The sequence below is a fragment of the Schistocerca gregaria genome, chromosome 3, assembly GCF_023897955.1.
Source record: "Schistocerca gregaria isolate iqSchGreg1 chromosome 3, iqSchGreg1.2, whole genome shotgun sequence".
Classification (NCBI taxonomy): Eukaryota; Metazoa; Arthropoda; class Insecta; order Orthoptera; family Acrididae; genus Schistocerca; species Schistocerca gregaria.
In genome coordinates this window covers 567915017-567931573 of record NC_064922.1, presented here as the reverse complement: position 1 = coordinate 567931573, position 16557 = coordinate 567915017, and the positions used below count along the sequence as shown (strand labels likewise).

The 16557-nt window shown below is 44.2% G+C and overlaps 1 protein-coding gene across 1 annotated transcript in view; it reads right to left on the bottom strand.

Moving 5' to 3' along the window:
- LOC126354457 (pyrethroid hydrolase Ces2e-like) overlaps positions 1 to 16557 on the bottom strand; it is a 127529-nt gene that overhangs the window by 54666 nt on the left and 56306 nt on the right. Inside the window, exon 4 of the mRNA XM_050004153.1 lies at positions 6410 to 6595. Coding sequence (XP_049860110.1) covers positions 6410 to 6595 — 186 coding nt within the window. The remainder of the gene's footprint in view (positions 1 to 6409; positions 6596 to 16557) is intronic.

Genomic DNA, 16557 nt, shown 5'->3' with positions numbered 1-16557 from the left:
CTCTGAGAAATCACAATGGCACTTTTAGTTATGAAATGAACAAGTTATTTCAGGATTCTTTTCAGAATTTGAAGTTACCTCTTAAGGATAGGATATGCTAATGAAATTTCTGTACAAAGTTTAAGATTGTTCTTGACTTGGCAGAATGGCTGAGAGCTGCGCCTACTCAACTTGAATAATTATCCGTTAGAATGTTGCTAGGTACGGTCGAGGCTGTCGCGTGTGAAATGCAGTGAACTGTACTATTGTGGAGGAAATACGGGGCTCGCAAGAGCTGTAGCGCACAATACCGTAAGCTGCGATGGCTGCTGTTTCGCCGCTCGCTGCTGACAAATAAGATAACTCTCGTTCTATCTGGATTAACCTTTCCCAATTAAACTCTCTCTATGCCTTAATGAAGTCAAGGACTCCTACTCGCCCCTAGTCTAGCTATTGGCGTGGTACACCGGCCAGATGACCAGTCCACCGCGATGCCACTCAAAAGTTCGCTTGCAGGCGTTTAACTATAGCTCTGTCCATTCACACCGCACAATAAGTGTGGAGGCCAACACAGTGAACAGCGCTTAATCGCAAGTACTCAATATAGAGTCGCACTTCGATTCGCTCTCGACAGAGGTGCTCTCCCAGTGAAGTACTTAGGAGAGACTTGTTCCTCACCCTTTGAGTACACGTACGAGCGCGCACGCTCTTGTTACGTGTTCTCACTCTAAGAGCGACAACGGAACGGCCCCTCTCCACGCCAGACGTGAAGGGGCATATCTTTCGGTCTCTTCCATTACTTCTTCAGCTCAAGGCATCAGAAATGTCGTCTGCCAGTCAGCGTTGCTCTTCTAGAACGGGAGAATGACTTTTCGTTTAAGGCGACCAATCCGGAAATCTGTAGCATCGGCGTTTGGCGTTTGCTGTCTCCCTGTGAAAATCTCTTAAACTGTGTGCTATACTTGTAAAGAATGCGTAGGCTGGGCGCCCCCACACAATGTAGCGGAATTTGCTTTTAAGCCGAACATGGGGTCGTTCTTCCTTTCACTCGGGCAAATGCTGTCTGCTCTATGGGCGTTCGCACGCCCACATAGATAGGTTGAGTCGCCATCTGAAGGGACCGGCCTCCCGGCGTGCATTTTGCGTCTCCCGAACTAAAAGTCCCTGTGACCGTCGTGTCTTGAATGTGTGTATGTACGCCAGCCACGAGTATTTCAATCTCGGTGCGCATTTGCGATTTATTAGTTATTTGCATATCTTTTACAAGACTTCATACAATATTGACTTTATCTTATCGAGTTTGGGTTCGAATGAAGCGTCTTGATGTGCGAAATATGATTGTGAGGGCAGAAAATATAATCAATAAAGGTCAGGAGACCACGACGTCTTACAACAATACTATACAATTACTAACGAGTTTACATCAAACATGTAGGCCTACTGACTTCATCACAAAATGTTTCGTTATTTCAACTCGTATTTAAATGGTTCTGAGCACTATGGGACTTAACTTTTGAGGTCATCAGTCCCCTAGAACTTAGAACTACTTAAACCTAACTAACCTAAGGACATCACACACATCCATGCCCGAGGCAGGTTTCCAACCTGCGACCGTATCGGTCGCGCGGTTCCAGACTGTAGCGCCTACAGCCGCTCGTCCACCCCAGCCGACTCGTATTCAAGATCGTAAACGCTAATTACGTACTAAAAACGATACACAACTAAATCGAACATGCATTCACAACGCATAAGAAGTCTCTCAATTATTCAAATACCTTTTAATCATTTCCATAAATTCTCCGAACTTCAATTCAGCTCAAAAGCACGGCGAACATAGGAAGCGCGAGAGACGCTTGGCGCCATTTTTCTGCCAAAGCTAATCAACCAATCACGGGCAACTTCACCTATGGCCACTCTCTCACTATACAGGCTTTCTAGTCATCACCATGTTGCGGCGCCACCTGGTGTAACAGTCAGTCGTCAAGACATCACGAGATGGAGTCTAGATTTGGTGGCACCAATACAACATCAGCAGCTCGGCAGTTGGCCAAGAAGGATCATTTCAAATTCCTAAACTTGTGATTTACCTGCAATAGACCACATGACCAAACAAGTAGAAAACCCTGAAGCGGAGGGTGAATCGCAATTATTCTTCATGGGTTGAGAGGATATGTGAGGCTATTTCAGTGATTTTGGAATCGAGTCGAATTTACAAAGAACTTCACAGTATGAGCTCACTTACTAGGAGGTCGTTGCACCCCATCTGGCCAGAATGTTTTCACTGACTCGGATGGGAAGGGTGTCGAAATGACGAAATGGTACTGTATCCTCTCCAGAGCGAAGATGGTCATCAATTACTGTAACTGGTCCTTCACATCCTGGTTAGTGACACTCGGATGATGCTAACACTGGAGCTGTTCCCAAGCATATTCTATTGGGATCAAAGCTGATGCTGTCAGTGACCATGGGAGAATCTCAAGACGATACACGGTTCAAAGAGACATGTGCCACATGTGGTCGATCATTATCAAATTGAGAAGACTACCCCAATACTGTCATGCAAGCAGTAGGTCATCAGGAGGAAACATGTCTGTGGTATACTGTTCTAATCATCACAGTTCCCTCAGTCACTAGCAGCCGTGACATGAAGTAATATCACACGGCCTTAACACCAGAAGTGACAACTCTGTGTCTCTCCTAAACATTGTAAGAATAGAACCCCTCGCCAAGTAGCCACCACACGCCCTAACGGTGGTCATCTGGAGTAGTTAAGAACGGTGATTCCTCACTGAACGCAATTTAACACCAATCTTATGGATCTACAAAGCGAAATAGCTCCAAATGCACCCGTTTGTGTTCTGGTATTAACTCCAGCTTACGGATGGCGTGGTAGTGCCGTAGACTTGCAGCTGATAGTCTCCGACTACCGGTGAGGGATTACAAAATATGTTTCAGGAAGACCATTGCGTATTTTCTGATGGCAGGCACAGATGTGAAGGGGTTAAAAGGTGGCTGATGCATAATAAAGCGAGTTGTGATGGTCAGATGTGGTTGACTGGAAGTTAGACAAATGTATTTGCCCTCGCGTTCCAAAGCAGTCTAACATCGGGGCATTGTCCCAACGAATGCCTCACAGATTTAGATATCACGTGATTTGACCAATTGGCATAATGAAGTCACACGATGAGGGCCCCTTAAAATTTTTCACTAGTTGGAAACGCTGTCTCACACGAGTAACCGACATGTCAGCGGCCTTTGCAGCGATCACACAATGTGTGATACTTTTCACGCGTCTTATATACCCAATCAGGCTTGGTAACTACACTAAATACGAACAACACTAATTCTCCCTGGTGGCCATTATGTCACAAAGAATTAAAGCTTTGTCATCTAGGTACCTGCCGATAGTGTGTATTGTAAAAAGTTACAGCGATATCCAACCATGCCTTCAGGGTTATTTTCGTTTCTTCAGGCAGTGTATTTCTACAGTGATTTTTTAAGCACTGCCATATGGTTACGGATTGAAAGAGTGATTTCTGCAACCTATTTGGTGAGCAAGTGGAATTTTGAACTACATAAAACGGCTTTGCTCTTGCACTCTTCCACACAGCTTTTTCTCTGTTTGAAACTTACATGTCACTTTTCTTTCGCATATTGTGCAGTAGTCCCACCTTCGTAAGCGGTGGTCCACGTCAGGTGTATTGTTCTTATCACAAAATAGTTCAAATCTAAGCTTGGTTGTAAAATTATCCAGATTATTTATTTTAAAAGTTTCATTATAATTTTGTAGGTTTCGTGAGTTTTAAAAGAACAATTTGATATCCTTCTTCATAACGACTATTAATTTCGATATCTGAGATTAATAAACCACTAAGAGCAGTCCCAATATGATATACAGGGTGAGTCACCTAACATTACCGCTGGGTATATTTCGTAAACCACATCAAATACTGACGAATCGATTCCTTAGACCGAACGTGAGGAGAGGGGCTAGTGTAATTGCTTAATACAAACCACAAAGAAATGGACGGAAGTATGTTTTTTAACACAAACCTACGTTTTTTTTAAATGGAACCCCGTTAGTTTTGTTAGCACATCTGAACACATAAACAAATCCGTAATCAGTGCAGTTTGTTGCAGTGTAAAATGTTAATTACATCCGGAGATGTTGACGCTTGAGTACCACTCCTCCTCATTGATTCGTCCAGTGACAGTTCCCGTCCAGGGTAGTACGCTTGGCACATCCTATCATTGAAAAAAGTGAGAACTGGACGTATTTTATACATGTCGGGTGGTTATGGTTCGCCTTCTTTTTTTGGATTTTAAGAAAAATGCAATGCACGAAGTATCAGAAGAAAATGATTTCTTGAAATACTATCGACAATTCTTTTCACGTGAAATGAAGGGTCCTTTTTCCAATAGTCCTGCAACTTCCTCATCTTTATATTTCCCATGTGCAGGAAAACTCCCAGGAACACTAACAATTCGCCAACCGTCACATCTTTCCAACAGTTTATTCGTGATTGTTCTTTGGTTCCCACCAGAAGGAATACTGCAGTTGCGTTTCGATTTGATCCTTCTACAACTTTCAAAAGAAATTCGTCCGTCAGGAAAAGACGAAAATAATCTAAGGGAGTGTTTCTCGTTGGTTGAGTTAGCTGTCACTCATTTTTATAAACGGGCAATTTACCTTTCCAACTGGCTCGCCTTCCCATGCAGCACTTGTACCAGCTACGTTACCACTTGTTACCACTCCTTCTGCCTTGCCTATCGCTTAGAGTCATAGCCATTTCTAGTCTCATCTAAAGCAAATTCGGCTCCGTCAGACCCTTCACTGGATTACCACCCGTCCTCCCCACTGGCCAATTCAGTTTCCGAATCGCTTTCTTCTAATATTTGCAATAATTCCTCAACCGTTAGGTTTTGTACGTTTATTGTGTCCCGTATTTTACGTTTCTTAGGTTCTGAAGGGCCCGCCATGTTTTCCATTTTCAGTCCCACAACAGAGAAAATCTTTAGGGAAAAAACGAGAACCGCATCCGTAAAAACTGAAAACAATATGTTCTTAGAGTGCCTGCGCAGTAAACCACACCGAATGGCTGTGCCTAACTAAACCGAACCGTGTTGTCTCGCTACAGCTGAGTCTCTCTCCGCGCAGGTGCGTCCACGGCACGTGCACCAGTATCGGCCAGTCGCGCTGGTACACCGGTGGCAGCCAACGTGTTAACGAGGGAAACTGTTCCAGTCTCTGTCCAGCCATCCAGATTTTAGCTTCTTGTGATTTTCGTAAATCGCTCTAGGCAGATGGAGGGATGGAGCCTTTAAAAGGGCACGATCAATTTCCTTCGCATCCTTGACACAGTCCTAGCTTGTGTTTCATCTCTAATAATATCTCATGGAACTACATTTTTCTTGAGACACATTGAGTATCTTTTATAGGGATAGAAGCTGAAGCGTAAAATAAAAATTGGTACTAAGGCCGGGACTTGAAACCGCATCTCCCACTTATTACGCAGATGCTTGTCCAGTACACCACCTCGCATACTGCCTGACACAGCTGCAAAGACTATTCTAGTTCATCTCTCTCCCTCCACTTCCTTGAGTTGGGGAGTAAAGTTTGTATTATGGCCGGCATTGGTTTTCAAGAGTCCATAAACTATGCCAGTCGCAATGTCAGAGTGGTATATTGCAAACATATGTGCCTAACAAGAAGAAAAAAAAACTTTAATTTACTGATTCAGTTTGTATCCTTGACTAATGATTCCGGTGTAAACAAGACGTTAAACCCTAATCTTCATTCCTTCCTTCCTTATCCCAGAAGAGCTTTGATAACTGAAAACATAGCGTGATTTTATTTCATTCAACATTTTTTCATGTTTTCGAAGGAAAATAGTGGGAAAATATAGATGTGAAAAGTAAAACACAAATTAAGAACACATTATCAAATCAGATAATTGGAGACTAGGTGTAGGTGTTCAAAGTTCAATACACCACAACTTCGTTTGGATCAAGAGATTTTGTCCAATTTAATGCTTCAAGCGAATAAATATCTTTAGAGCAAAGCTCTTTTTCTGTGATCAGTAGTGTCTTTTTCCTTGTATCCCTGTAGATGCCAACATTTCATCATCATACTATGTTCCAGTCCTTGTAGGTAGGCTCTTTTCTATTACATAATAATGAATAAGTGCTATAGTTTCAATAAAATGATTTGACTTATGAAACATTTGCAAAAGGAACCTAGTAGGGCCTTGTAAAGTAGCAGAATTGTAATTATCGTCTTTCATGGCATGTTAAACACCCACACAAATGCATGCTTTACCAGTGTTGATGCTCAGTTTAATACACTTTCCCTGGTTTCAACGACCATTGTAATGGATGCAAACAATCAGGTAACAGGTGGAGGTAGGTATGGGTATCACTGTGTACTGACCTGCAGACAGCGGTGACACCAGATGGAAGGACGCGCAAATGCCACCAGCGCTCTCCCCAAACAGAGTGACCAGCTGAGGGTCGCCGCCGAAGTTCACGATGTTCCTCTGCACCCAGGCCAGTGCCAGCTGCTGGTCCTTGCTGCCCGCGTTACCAGGAACCACCTCGTCACCCGTACTAAGGAACCCTGTGAAACACACAGCTTTATGGCATGCCCTCTACGTGAACTTCTTTTCAGACTGTAGCAGTTCGCGTGCTTGCTAAACGGTAGTCAGCGAACACGAGCACAACTGGGCAGGGTGAACAGAGAGCTGACAAGCCTCCAATTCTGTCCCAGGGTTTGTAGCGCACGTGATCCTACTACATAGGCAGAGCGTATGCAGCCGGGGCTGGCCAAGGAGCTAGTGCGTAAGGAGAACGCATGCAATAATACTGTTTAGCGGGTAGCCTACTTTGGCACAAGTAATGTGAGGGGCGGGCATGTCCCATGAGCTAGCACTGTAACACCTTGCGCACCCCGCCCAATCTGCTTCTTACTCGGTGAAATGTTATGATGAACAGAAGAATAAAGGAAATGGCACACATGAACCATAACATGCTCTCCTTCTTTCATCCCTCTTTCTGCTTTAGGGTTGCTAACGAAATGACTTTTGACTGCTACAAAATTTATGTTTTCTCTGGATTAACCCTCACAACACCTTGACGGAAGCTAGGGTACTTTTTCTCACCATCTGAAAATGTTATAACATTATCAGTTACTTTACACTTTAAAATTCTGAAAAATATTTATTGTTTTCAGTAAGTTATTTTACCAAATAGTGCCACTATTTAAACTTTTCATTTAACCTTTGCCCAAAAATTTAAGTTTCCATGGTAGATATCGTTTTTTGCAATGAATGTCATATTCAATATGTTCGGGTTCGGAACATTACTTACACATCAGCATTGCTTTAAACAATACGTTATGAGTGAGCAACAGTTAAGAAAACTTAAATTGTTGTTAATTTTTATGGTGGGCGTTAAAGTATCCCCCTCCCTCCCAGAATTCTCATTATTGAAAGGGTGTTGATATTGCTCAATTGTGCTAAAAATATGTTCGGATTCTGGACCCTAATTACATAACAATACCTCTTAAAAAGAATAACGTTAATATAAGTCAATAACAATAAAACATTTTAAATTTTTATTCTTATTTAAGATTTTTGGGCATTAATTACCTCCACCCACTGATAATGAGCGTTACGGAATTTGTGTTGGTATTGCTAGGGGTGAAACAAAATCAAACTATCGAAAGTGTATGTGTGCACGATCTATCCTTCAGATTGACAAAAACTTCTTAAATATGTGAGTAACTTCTCACGGACAGGGCTCACAGTCAATAGAAACTTTTGAAAGACATCATGTTCCCCATTGACTGTAGAAAATTATTTGTTTCTTACAATAAGCAGCGAACATAATATCTTTCAAAATACCCTACACATTTATGAATGTGGCATCACCCGTTTCTGCAAATTAGTTCAAGAATTTGGAAGTCTTGAGTCTCTTAACAACTGGCACAGGAAAGAACTACTTATTCAGTAAATTTTCAATAGCCCTCTGTGATACGACTGGCCTAATATGATTTTTTATTTAATATGTATAATCAGCTGTATAACCTCTTAGAAAAAATGTATTTCTCGATGTGTGTTATTGTTGTGGCCCTCAACATGAAAACTAGTTTGATTTAATCCTCTATTTCAGTTTGCTGTGTGTAAATCTCTTCACTTCTATATAAGTACTGCAGATCACATGCATTTGATCTGCTTACTGCAGCTGACCATTGACTTCACCATATAATTTTTACCCCTATCCCATCAATGCCCACCAAACGTACTCACACTCACAGACTTGCTTCCATTACCTTTCTCTCTAACTTGTTTCGTAAATTTTCGCTAGTTAGCCTATCTGTCTACCTTATCTTCAGCACTCTTCTGCAACATCACGTTTCCAAAGCCATTATGCTTATCTTGTATGCATGTTTGCCTTGCATATATGGCTAAACCACAGGCAAACGTGAGACAGGTCATGTAACTCTCACACCTATTTTTTCTATACGGAAAATTATTAAAGTTTTCGTTACAACCTGATGCAACTTGAGCGAGACTCTAGAAAGTTAATGGCCTGAGCAGACGTTGATGGAGCCTGATAGGGCGCTAAAAGCATGAGGTATTTTTGTGGTTCTTATCTCGTAGAAACAGCATGTTGAGAATTGAAAGCAATTGACAGCGAGCCCATCCCTTAGTAGATCTTGCTGGACACGCCCACAGCCATACAGGGCAGGCAGAGCAGACCCTCTTCGAGACAGGTCTCCAGCAGAACAATGTCGCGATATTTTCCGTTGTGCCAGTAAAAGCCTGGGCTGCGGGCAATGGTGTGAAGAGCCGCATGAGCGCAGTGGAGTCGGGAAAAGGGCACTGTGTGCAGAGCCACGTGTAATAAAATTCACAACTTTTCGTGTTCACCGATACTGCAAATAGGCCTGTGAACCACTTCCATCGGCTGCCTCAGTTGTATAAGAAACTCCAGTGTCTGAGAACCGATTAGAATCTTTATTACACCACATAGCTAGGACTAACAAGCTCCAAGGCACAGGCAATTTAGATAAAGATCTTTAAGATTGTATCTGTTCGCTTGTTGCCTTAGGAAGCGACATGACTGCACAGAAAACCCGTCCCCATCTGGTTACCTTTCATTGTGCTTTCTCAACCCAGGATCTCGTATTGATGGCTCCTTCTGTGACCGTCAAATCGTGTTGCCTAGCGTACTCTTTCAATTTGACGTCCCTTGTGCATAATTTTGAATTGATGGCACCTTCTGTGACCGTACGATCGTAGATAGTGAAGTTTCTGTTCCCCATGTTTAATGTGGTGCGCTGGATAGAGTTGATTCGCATTGCTGGAGCCTAGACATAGTACTAAAGTTAGTTATTGAATGTTCATATTTTCATGTTGTGGTTGCGATTTCTGTTTCACTTGAGTGTTTGTTTCTGTCGGCGAACGGCGTTGTGCTGATTTGTTAGAATAGACTGAGACTTTTGTTTGTTAGCATAGACAAGCATGATGTTATCTGAATTCGTTGTCAGGAACTAGGGATCAATAGCTCATGGGAGAGTAATTTACAGTAGAATCTCTGTGGACTAGGAATGTGTATTGTTTAAATTCGTTTGGGTCAGAATTGGAGTGCATGCTTACAGAAGCAAGGCACATTTCCTACAGAGAAGATGAAGTAATTGTGCTTTGATAACTATGGATCCACGTGAGATTATTAGCGGTGAGCAGGCAGATACGACAGGGGATTCCCGGGTAAATGCGGTTGCAGACCGGGCAGAAATGTCGAACGTAGAACCTGTAGAGTACGACGACATGCCTCAGTCAGGTGACGAAAGTGAACGGGAGACCGTAGCAGAACGAAATGTAGGCGCTGCTGGTACGAGACTCACCACCAGTGAGCCTGGCAGACCAGAATCACGAACGAAACGTCACAGAATAATGGAATCTCGTTCATCTAGTCCTGGCGGTTTTATCGGTGGATCTCAGTTTGAGACTCTCATGCAATTCATGTAAGAGGCAGAGAAAATTGGACCGGAAGAAGAGGAGGAATGACACAAATTAGTCATAAGAACGGTCACAGGCAGTATAGATGGAGTCAAGAGACAGCAGGAATCCAAAATGAGCTAGAGAATGTCTAGAAAACGACAGCAGAAATGCGGACCAGGCGAGGCGCGATGCCAAAACAGCGCGATTGGCAGCGCAAGTAGCACGAAAGGACGCATCAGTAGCCAAAGAACAAGTTTAACTGGCAAGAACTGAGGTGTGTAAAACAAAAAACGTACTTGCAACTCTCCAAAAGCAAGCCAAAAAACTTGTAGAGAAGCAGGAGGAAATGAGTGAGGCTGCCAAGCGAATTGAACAGATGCAAATCAAACAGGCCAAAATCTCTGAAAAAGATCAGCAGACCCGAGTCGCCGTGCAACAAAACGAGTTGGCTAAGGACGTTCGGCAGGCACGTGAGTAGGTCTCGCAATTGGAAACACAATCTCGTCCAGTAGTGCACCATCGAGAGCATCACAGAAGTGAAGAAAATTTTTTGCGACTCTCTGAACCGCTATATGAGGACACACCCCCCAGCACATGGGCGAATGCAACGGGAATATGCTACTTCCGCGGCGAAATGCGTAATAGAACACGCCACGTCGGTGACACGGAGCACGGCAGAGAACGAGCAGGAAAACAATTGTATACGTCAACGGAGGTCATAACTGGTTTGTGTGAGCCTGGAAATACGTGGAGATACCATGACAGTGCACGAAGACGCTCTGAAGCGGTGAAATACTGTATATGGGGAATCGGCACGGACAAGTACAAGTCGCGGTAGAGTGGCGAACCCCAGACCTGGAAATAGAAAAAAAAAATGATGGACCATGGACGAGACTTAGTATGCTTTCATTTCAGCAGTAGAAATCCTGACGGAGCAGACAGGAAGCATCCTTGTATTATGCAAAATTACGTGTACTGTACACAATCATAAAATGCCACTACAAAGATTTCATACACATAAGCAGCACCTGAGTGAGTAGACGCAGTTCCTGGCCACTTCAGCGTCAGCAGACAACACTGCCAGAAATCGAAATTTAGAGGAGTATACAAGGAATAAAATGCATGAAATTTCGCTTCGGTAATATTAGCAAAGGCACAGGGTTTAGTATTGGGAAAAGTCTGTACGTTTGGTGGAGGTATAGAGGTAGTGCCAGCGTAAAATTTGAGTGCATAACAGGAATTGAACTAACCAAAAAGTAACAAAAACACCTGCACACACAATCAAAGACACCTCACACCACATAATTTACATCCATACAACATTAACAGTGTCCTGCAGCCATTAAATTTATGTTTGGATTTGCGTCCTTAGTAATAAAATAAATAAATATATTAAGGTAAAAAATTTTGTACTCAGCATTATTTTTATTTCTGTAAATTGATTATATCAATGTAATGACATTTGTGAGAGAATATGGCACTTGACCACACTTGAGGATTGTGCAGACTCTGGAACCAACACGACAGACTGGACGACACAGCCCATGCCAATCAGCGACGGGCAAAGGGAGCATGCAGCCGTAATGAGTCAGCTGTAATGTCCCAGGTGATGAGGACGAGCCCACCCGCTGTGATGAACCAGCTTGCCAGGTGACGCACCTACATCATGCAGCCCCAGTGGAGGTGGCACATTTCAAGCCAGCGTAGATAGAAGGACGCCACCATGCGCCGGCAGCTACCACCTAGCGGCCAACAACCCACCTGGCCGCTAATGAAGGGACAAGCAAGTCACATGGCACCACAGTCAACATGTGTGCCAAGACTAACTGACTCAGCTGGGTACTGAGGGTGACGTGTACCATTGACAAGATGTGAGCTAATCAGATTTCCCGCGCCGACAGGCGCGTGTTGCGATGCAGAGGCGAACAGGAAGAGCAGGGCTGTTCCATATCTCGCTTACACTGAATGGATTTCTACACCAGGTTTCACTTTTCACGTCAAATACAACGCTGTCACGCCAGTTCCTGACGGCTGACTGCAGCCTGAGCAGGATGAGGCCAAGGGTTCTACTGTGGTCCGTAAGCTGCCCAGATGCCAGTGGCTGCCCAGACACCACATGCTGTGAGACGAGAGACATCTGCTTCCACCTCTGCCACGTCATGAGCTGAGTGAGAGGACAGTCCACTGTGGTGCAAAATGCTGTTCTTCAGTCCTATCAGTCACAGTTTATGCATGTGCATAAGTGGCATGTTCTCAGTTCATGTGAAATTTTTAGTCGTAAAATTTGTCTCTCCAGGGACCATTGTGGAGGGAGTGATAGGATACCATTCTGTAATATCATTATTTAATATCTTTGCCGGCCGTGGTGGCCGTGCGGTTCTAGGCGCTCCAGTCCGGAACCGCGGGACTGGTACGGCCGCAGGTTCGAATCCTGCCTCGGGCATGGATGTGTGTGATGTGCTTAGGTTAGTTAGATTTAAGTAGTTCTAAGTTCTAGAGGACTGATGACCTCAGGTGTTAAGTCCCATAGCGCTCAGAGCCATTTGAACCATTTGAACCATAATATCTTTTTGTGTTTCTGTATGTATCAACTGGACTGTGCCACTGGATAGTGCCAGTAGTGTCAGTGTCGCTCTAACCGCCGTCTGCTTCACGTCTGCTGTGCAGCGAGCTACCTTAATTTAAGTATTAACTGTAGTTTTCTTACTTGTCACTTCTTCTTCGGTGTGTTTTTGCTTTTAGAAAGCTTTAATTGTTGAGTGCTAGTAATAGTGTTCCATAGATTTCGTGTTTGTTTTGAATACAGTCAGAGAGAGTCCCTTTAGTCAGCCATAGTGCCAGTAGTGTCAGTGTAGCCCTAACCGCCGTCTGCTTCACGTCTGATGTGCAGCGAGCTACCTTAATTTAAGTATTAACTGTATTTTTCTTACTTGTCGCTTCTTCTTCGGTGTGTTTTTGCTTTTAGGAAGCTTTAATTGTCGAGTGCTAGTAAAAGTGTTCCATAGATCTCGTGTTTGTTTTGAATACAGTCAGAGAGAGTCCCTTTAGTCAGCCATAGTGCCAGTAGTGTCAGTGTCGCCCTAACCGCCGTCTGCTTCATGTCTGATGTGCAGCGAGCTACCTTAATTTAAGTATTAACTGTATTTTTCTTACTTGTCACTTCTTCTTCGGTGTGTTTTTGCTTTTAGGAAGCTTTAATTGTCGAGTGCTAGTAATAGTGTTCCATAGATTTCGAGTTTCTTTTGAATACAGTCAGAGTCCCTTTAGTCAGCCATAGTGCCAGTAGTGCTAGTGTTTGTTTTCAATACCGTCCAGAGACAGATAGTGCTACTTTCATTGTTTTCTACAAGAAGTGGTTAGCAATCACAGTTTAGTCAATAATCAGCCGCCTTTAGTGAATTAGCAGTCTAGTTAAAAGTTGATTAACTCTCTTCAGTAAATTGATTCCTTAGGATGGATACGATGTGTGTCTGCTGTGTACGGACGCAGGAGGAGCTGGCCACTCTTCGCGAACAGCTGAGCGTGTTGATGGACGCGGTCAGCCGTCTTCAGGCTGCTGCCTCGGAGTGTAGCGGCAGTGGGGAGTCTGGCGCGTCGCAAGGTACACCTCAGGTGTTACATGCTTCACCCACTGTCCCTGCTGTCGAGACATCTTCGCGGGTGCCGGGCGCGGTTGGGCCACCCTCTCCCCAAGGGGAGTGGCGGGTTCAGCGGCGTTCACGGCGCACGAGGCGGAGGGTCAATGTGGAGGCTGGCCGTGTGGCATCGCCCGCTCTGCCTGTGAGTGGGCATGTGGCTGCTCCTTCAGCAAGGTCCGCGCAGGCACACGGGGGGAGGGGTTTATTAGTTATTGGGAGCTCCAACGTTAGGCCGGTGATGGAGCCCCTTAGGGAAATAGCGGAAAGGTCGGGGAAGAAGGCCAGTGTTCACTCTGTCTGCTTGCCGGGGGGTCTCATCCGAGATGTGGAGGAGGCCCTACCGGCGGCGATAGAGAGCACTGGGTGCATCCGACTGCAAATTGTTGCTCATGTCGACACCAATGACTCCTGCCGTCTGGGTTCAGAGGTCATCCTCAGTTCGTACAGGCGGTTGGCGGAGTTGGTGAACGCGGAAAGCCTCGCTCGCGGGGTGGAATCAGAGCTAACTATTTGTAGTATCGTTCCCAGAACCAATCGCAATCCTCTGGTTTGGTGCCGAATGGAAGGCTTAAACCAGAGGTTCAGACGATTCTGCGGAGATCTGGGGTGCAAATTTCTCGACCTCCGCTATCGGGTGGAGAAATATAGGGTCCCCTTGAAAAGGTCAGGCGTGCACTACAAGCCGGATGCGGCTACAAGGGTAGCGGAGTACGTGTGGAGTGCACATGGGGTTTTTTTAGGTTAGAGAATTCCCTCCCTGGGCCCGACAAGACGCCTCCTGAGACGCGGCAAGGCAGGAGTAGGCAAAATGCAACAGGGAACAACAATATTAATGTGCTAATAGTAAACTGCAGGAGCGTCTATAGAAAGGTCCCAGAACTGCTCTAATTAATAAACGGTCACAACGCCCATATCGTACTAGGGACAGAAAGTTGGCTGAAACCACATGTAAACAGTAATGAAATCCTAAACTCAGATTGGAATGTATACCGCAGAGACAGGCTGAACAGTGAAGGGGAGGCGTGTTTATAGCGATAAGAAGTGCAATAGTATCTAAGGAGATTGACAGAGATTCGAAATGTGAAATGATTTGGGTGAAGGTCACGGTTAAAGCATGCTCAGACATGGTAATTGGATGTCTCTATAGGCCCCTGGGCTCAGCAGCTGTTGTGGCTCAGCACCTGAAGAATAATTTGGAAAATATTTCGAGTAGATTTCCCCACCATGTTATAGTTCTGGGTGGAAACTTTAAATTGCCGGATATAGACTGGGAGACTCAAACGTTCATAACGGGTGGCAGGAACAAAGAATCCAGTGAAATATTTTTAAGTGCTTTATCTGAAAACTACCTTGAGTAGTTAAACAGAGAACCGATTCGTGGCGATAACATATTAGACCTTCTGGTGACAAACAGACCCGAACTATTTGAATCAGTTAATGCAGAACAGGGAATGAGCGATCAAAAAGCGGTTACTGCATCGATGATTTCAGCCGTAAATAGAAATATTAAAAAAGGTAGGAAGATTTTTCTGTTTAGCAAAAGCGACAAAAAGCAGATTACAGAGTACCTGACGGCTCAACACAAAAGTTTTGCCTCAAGTACAGATAGTGTGAGTATCAGTGGACGAAGTTCAAAACCATCGTACAATATGCGTTAGATGAGTATGTGCCAAGCAAGATCGTAAGAGATGGGAAAGTGGTACAACAACCGAGTTAGAAAACTGCTGCGGAAGCAAAGGGAACTTCACAGCAAACATAAACATAGCCACAGCCTTGCAGACAAACAAAAATTACGCGAAGCGAAATGTAGTGTGAGGAGGGCTATGCGAGAGGCTTTCAATGAATTCGAAAGTAAAGTTCTATGTGCTGACTTGGCAGAAAATCCTAAGAAATTTTGGTCTGATGTCAAAGCGGTAGGTGGATCAAAACAAAATGTCCAGACACTCTGTGACCAAAATGGTACTGAAACAGAGGATGACAGACTAAAGGCCGAAATACTAAATGTCTTCTTCCAAAGCTGTTTCACAGAGGAAGACTGCACTGTGCTTCCCTCTCTAGATTGTCGCACAGTTGACAAAATGGTAGATATCGAAATAGACGACAGATAGAGAAACAATTAAAATCGCTCAAAAGAGGAAAGGCCGCTGGTCCTGATGGGATACCAGTTCGATTTTACACGGAGTACGCGAAGGAACTTGCCCCCTTTCTTGCAGCGGTGTACCGTAGGTCTCTAGAAGTGCGAAGCGTTCCAAAGGATTGGAAAAGGGCGCAGGTCATCCCCGTTTTCAAGAAGGGTCGAACAGGTGTGCAGAACTATAGACCTATATCTCTAACGTCTATCAGTTGTACAATTTTGCAACACGTATTATGTTCGAGTATAATGTCTTTTCTCGAGACAAGAAATCTACTCTGTAGGAATCTGCATGGGTTTCGAAAAAGACTGTCGTGTGAAACCCAGCTCGCGCTATTCGTCCACGAGACTCAGAGGGCCTTAGACACGGGTTCACAGGTAGATGCCGTGTTTCTTGACTTCCGCAAGGCGTTTGACACAGTTCTCCACAGTCGTTTAATGAATAAAGTAAGAGCATACGGACTATCAGATCAATTGTGTGATTGGATTGAGGAATTCCTAGATAACAGAACGCAGCATGTCATTCTCAATGGAGAGAAGTCTTCAGAAGTAAGAGCGATTTCAGGTGTGCCGCAGGGGAGTGTCATAGGACCGTTGCTATTCACAATATACATAAATGACCTGGTGGATGACATCGGAAGTTTACTGAGGCTTTTTGCAGATGATGTTGTGGTGTATCGAGAGGTTGCAACAATGGAAAATTTTTCTGAAATGCAGGAGGATCTGCAGCGAATTGACGCATGGTGCACGGAATGGCAATTGAATCTCAATGTAGACAAGTGTAATGTGATGCGAATACATAGAA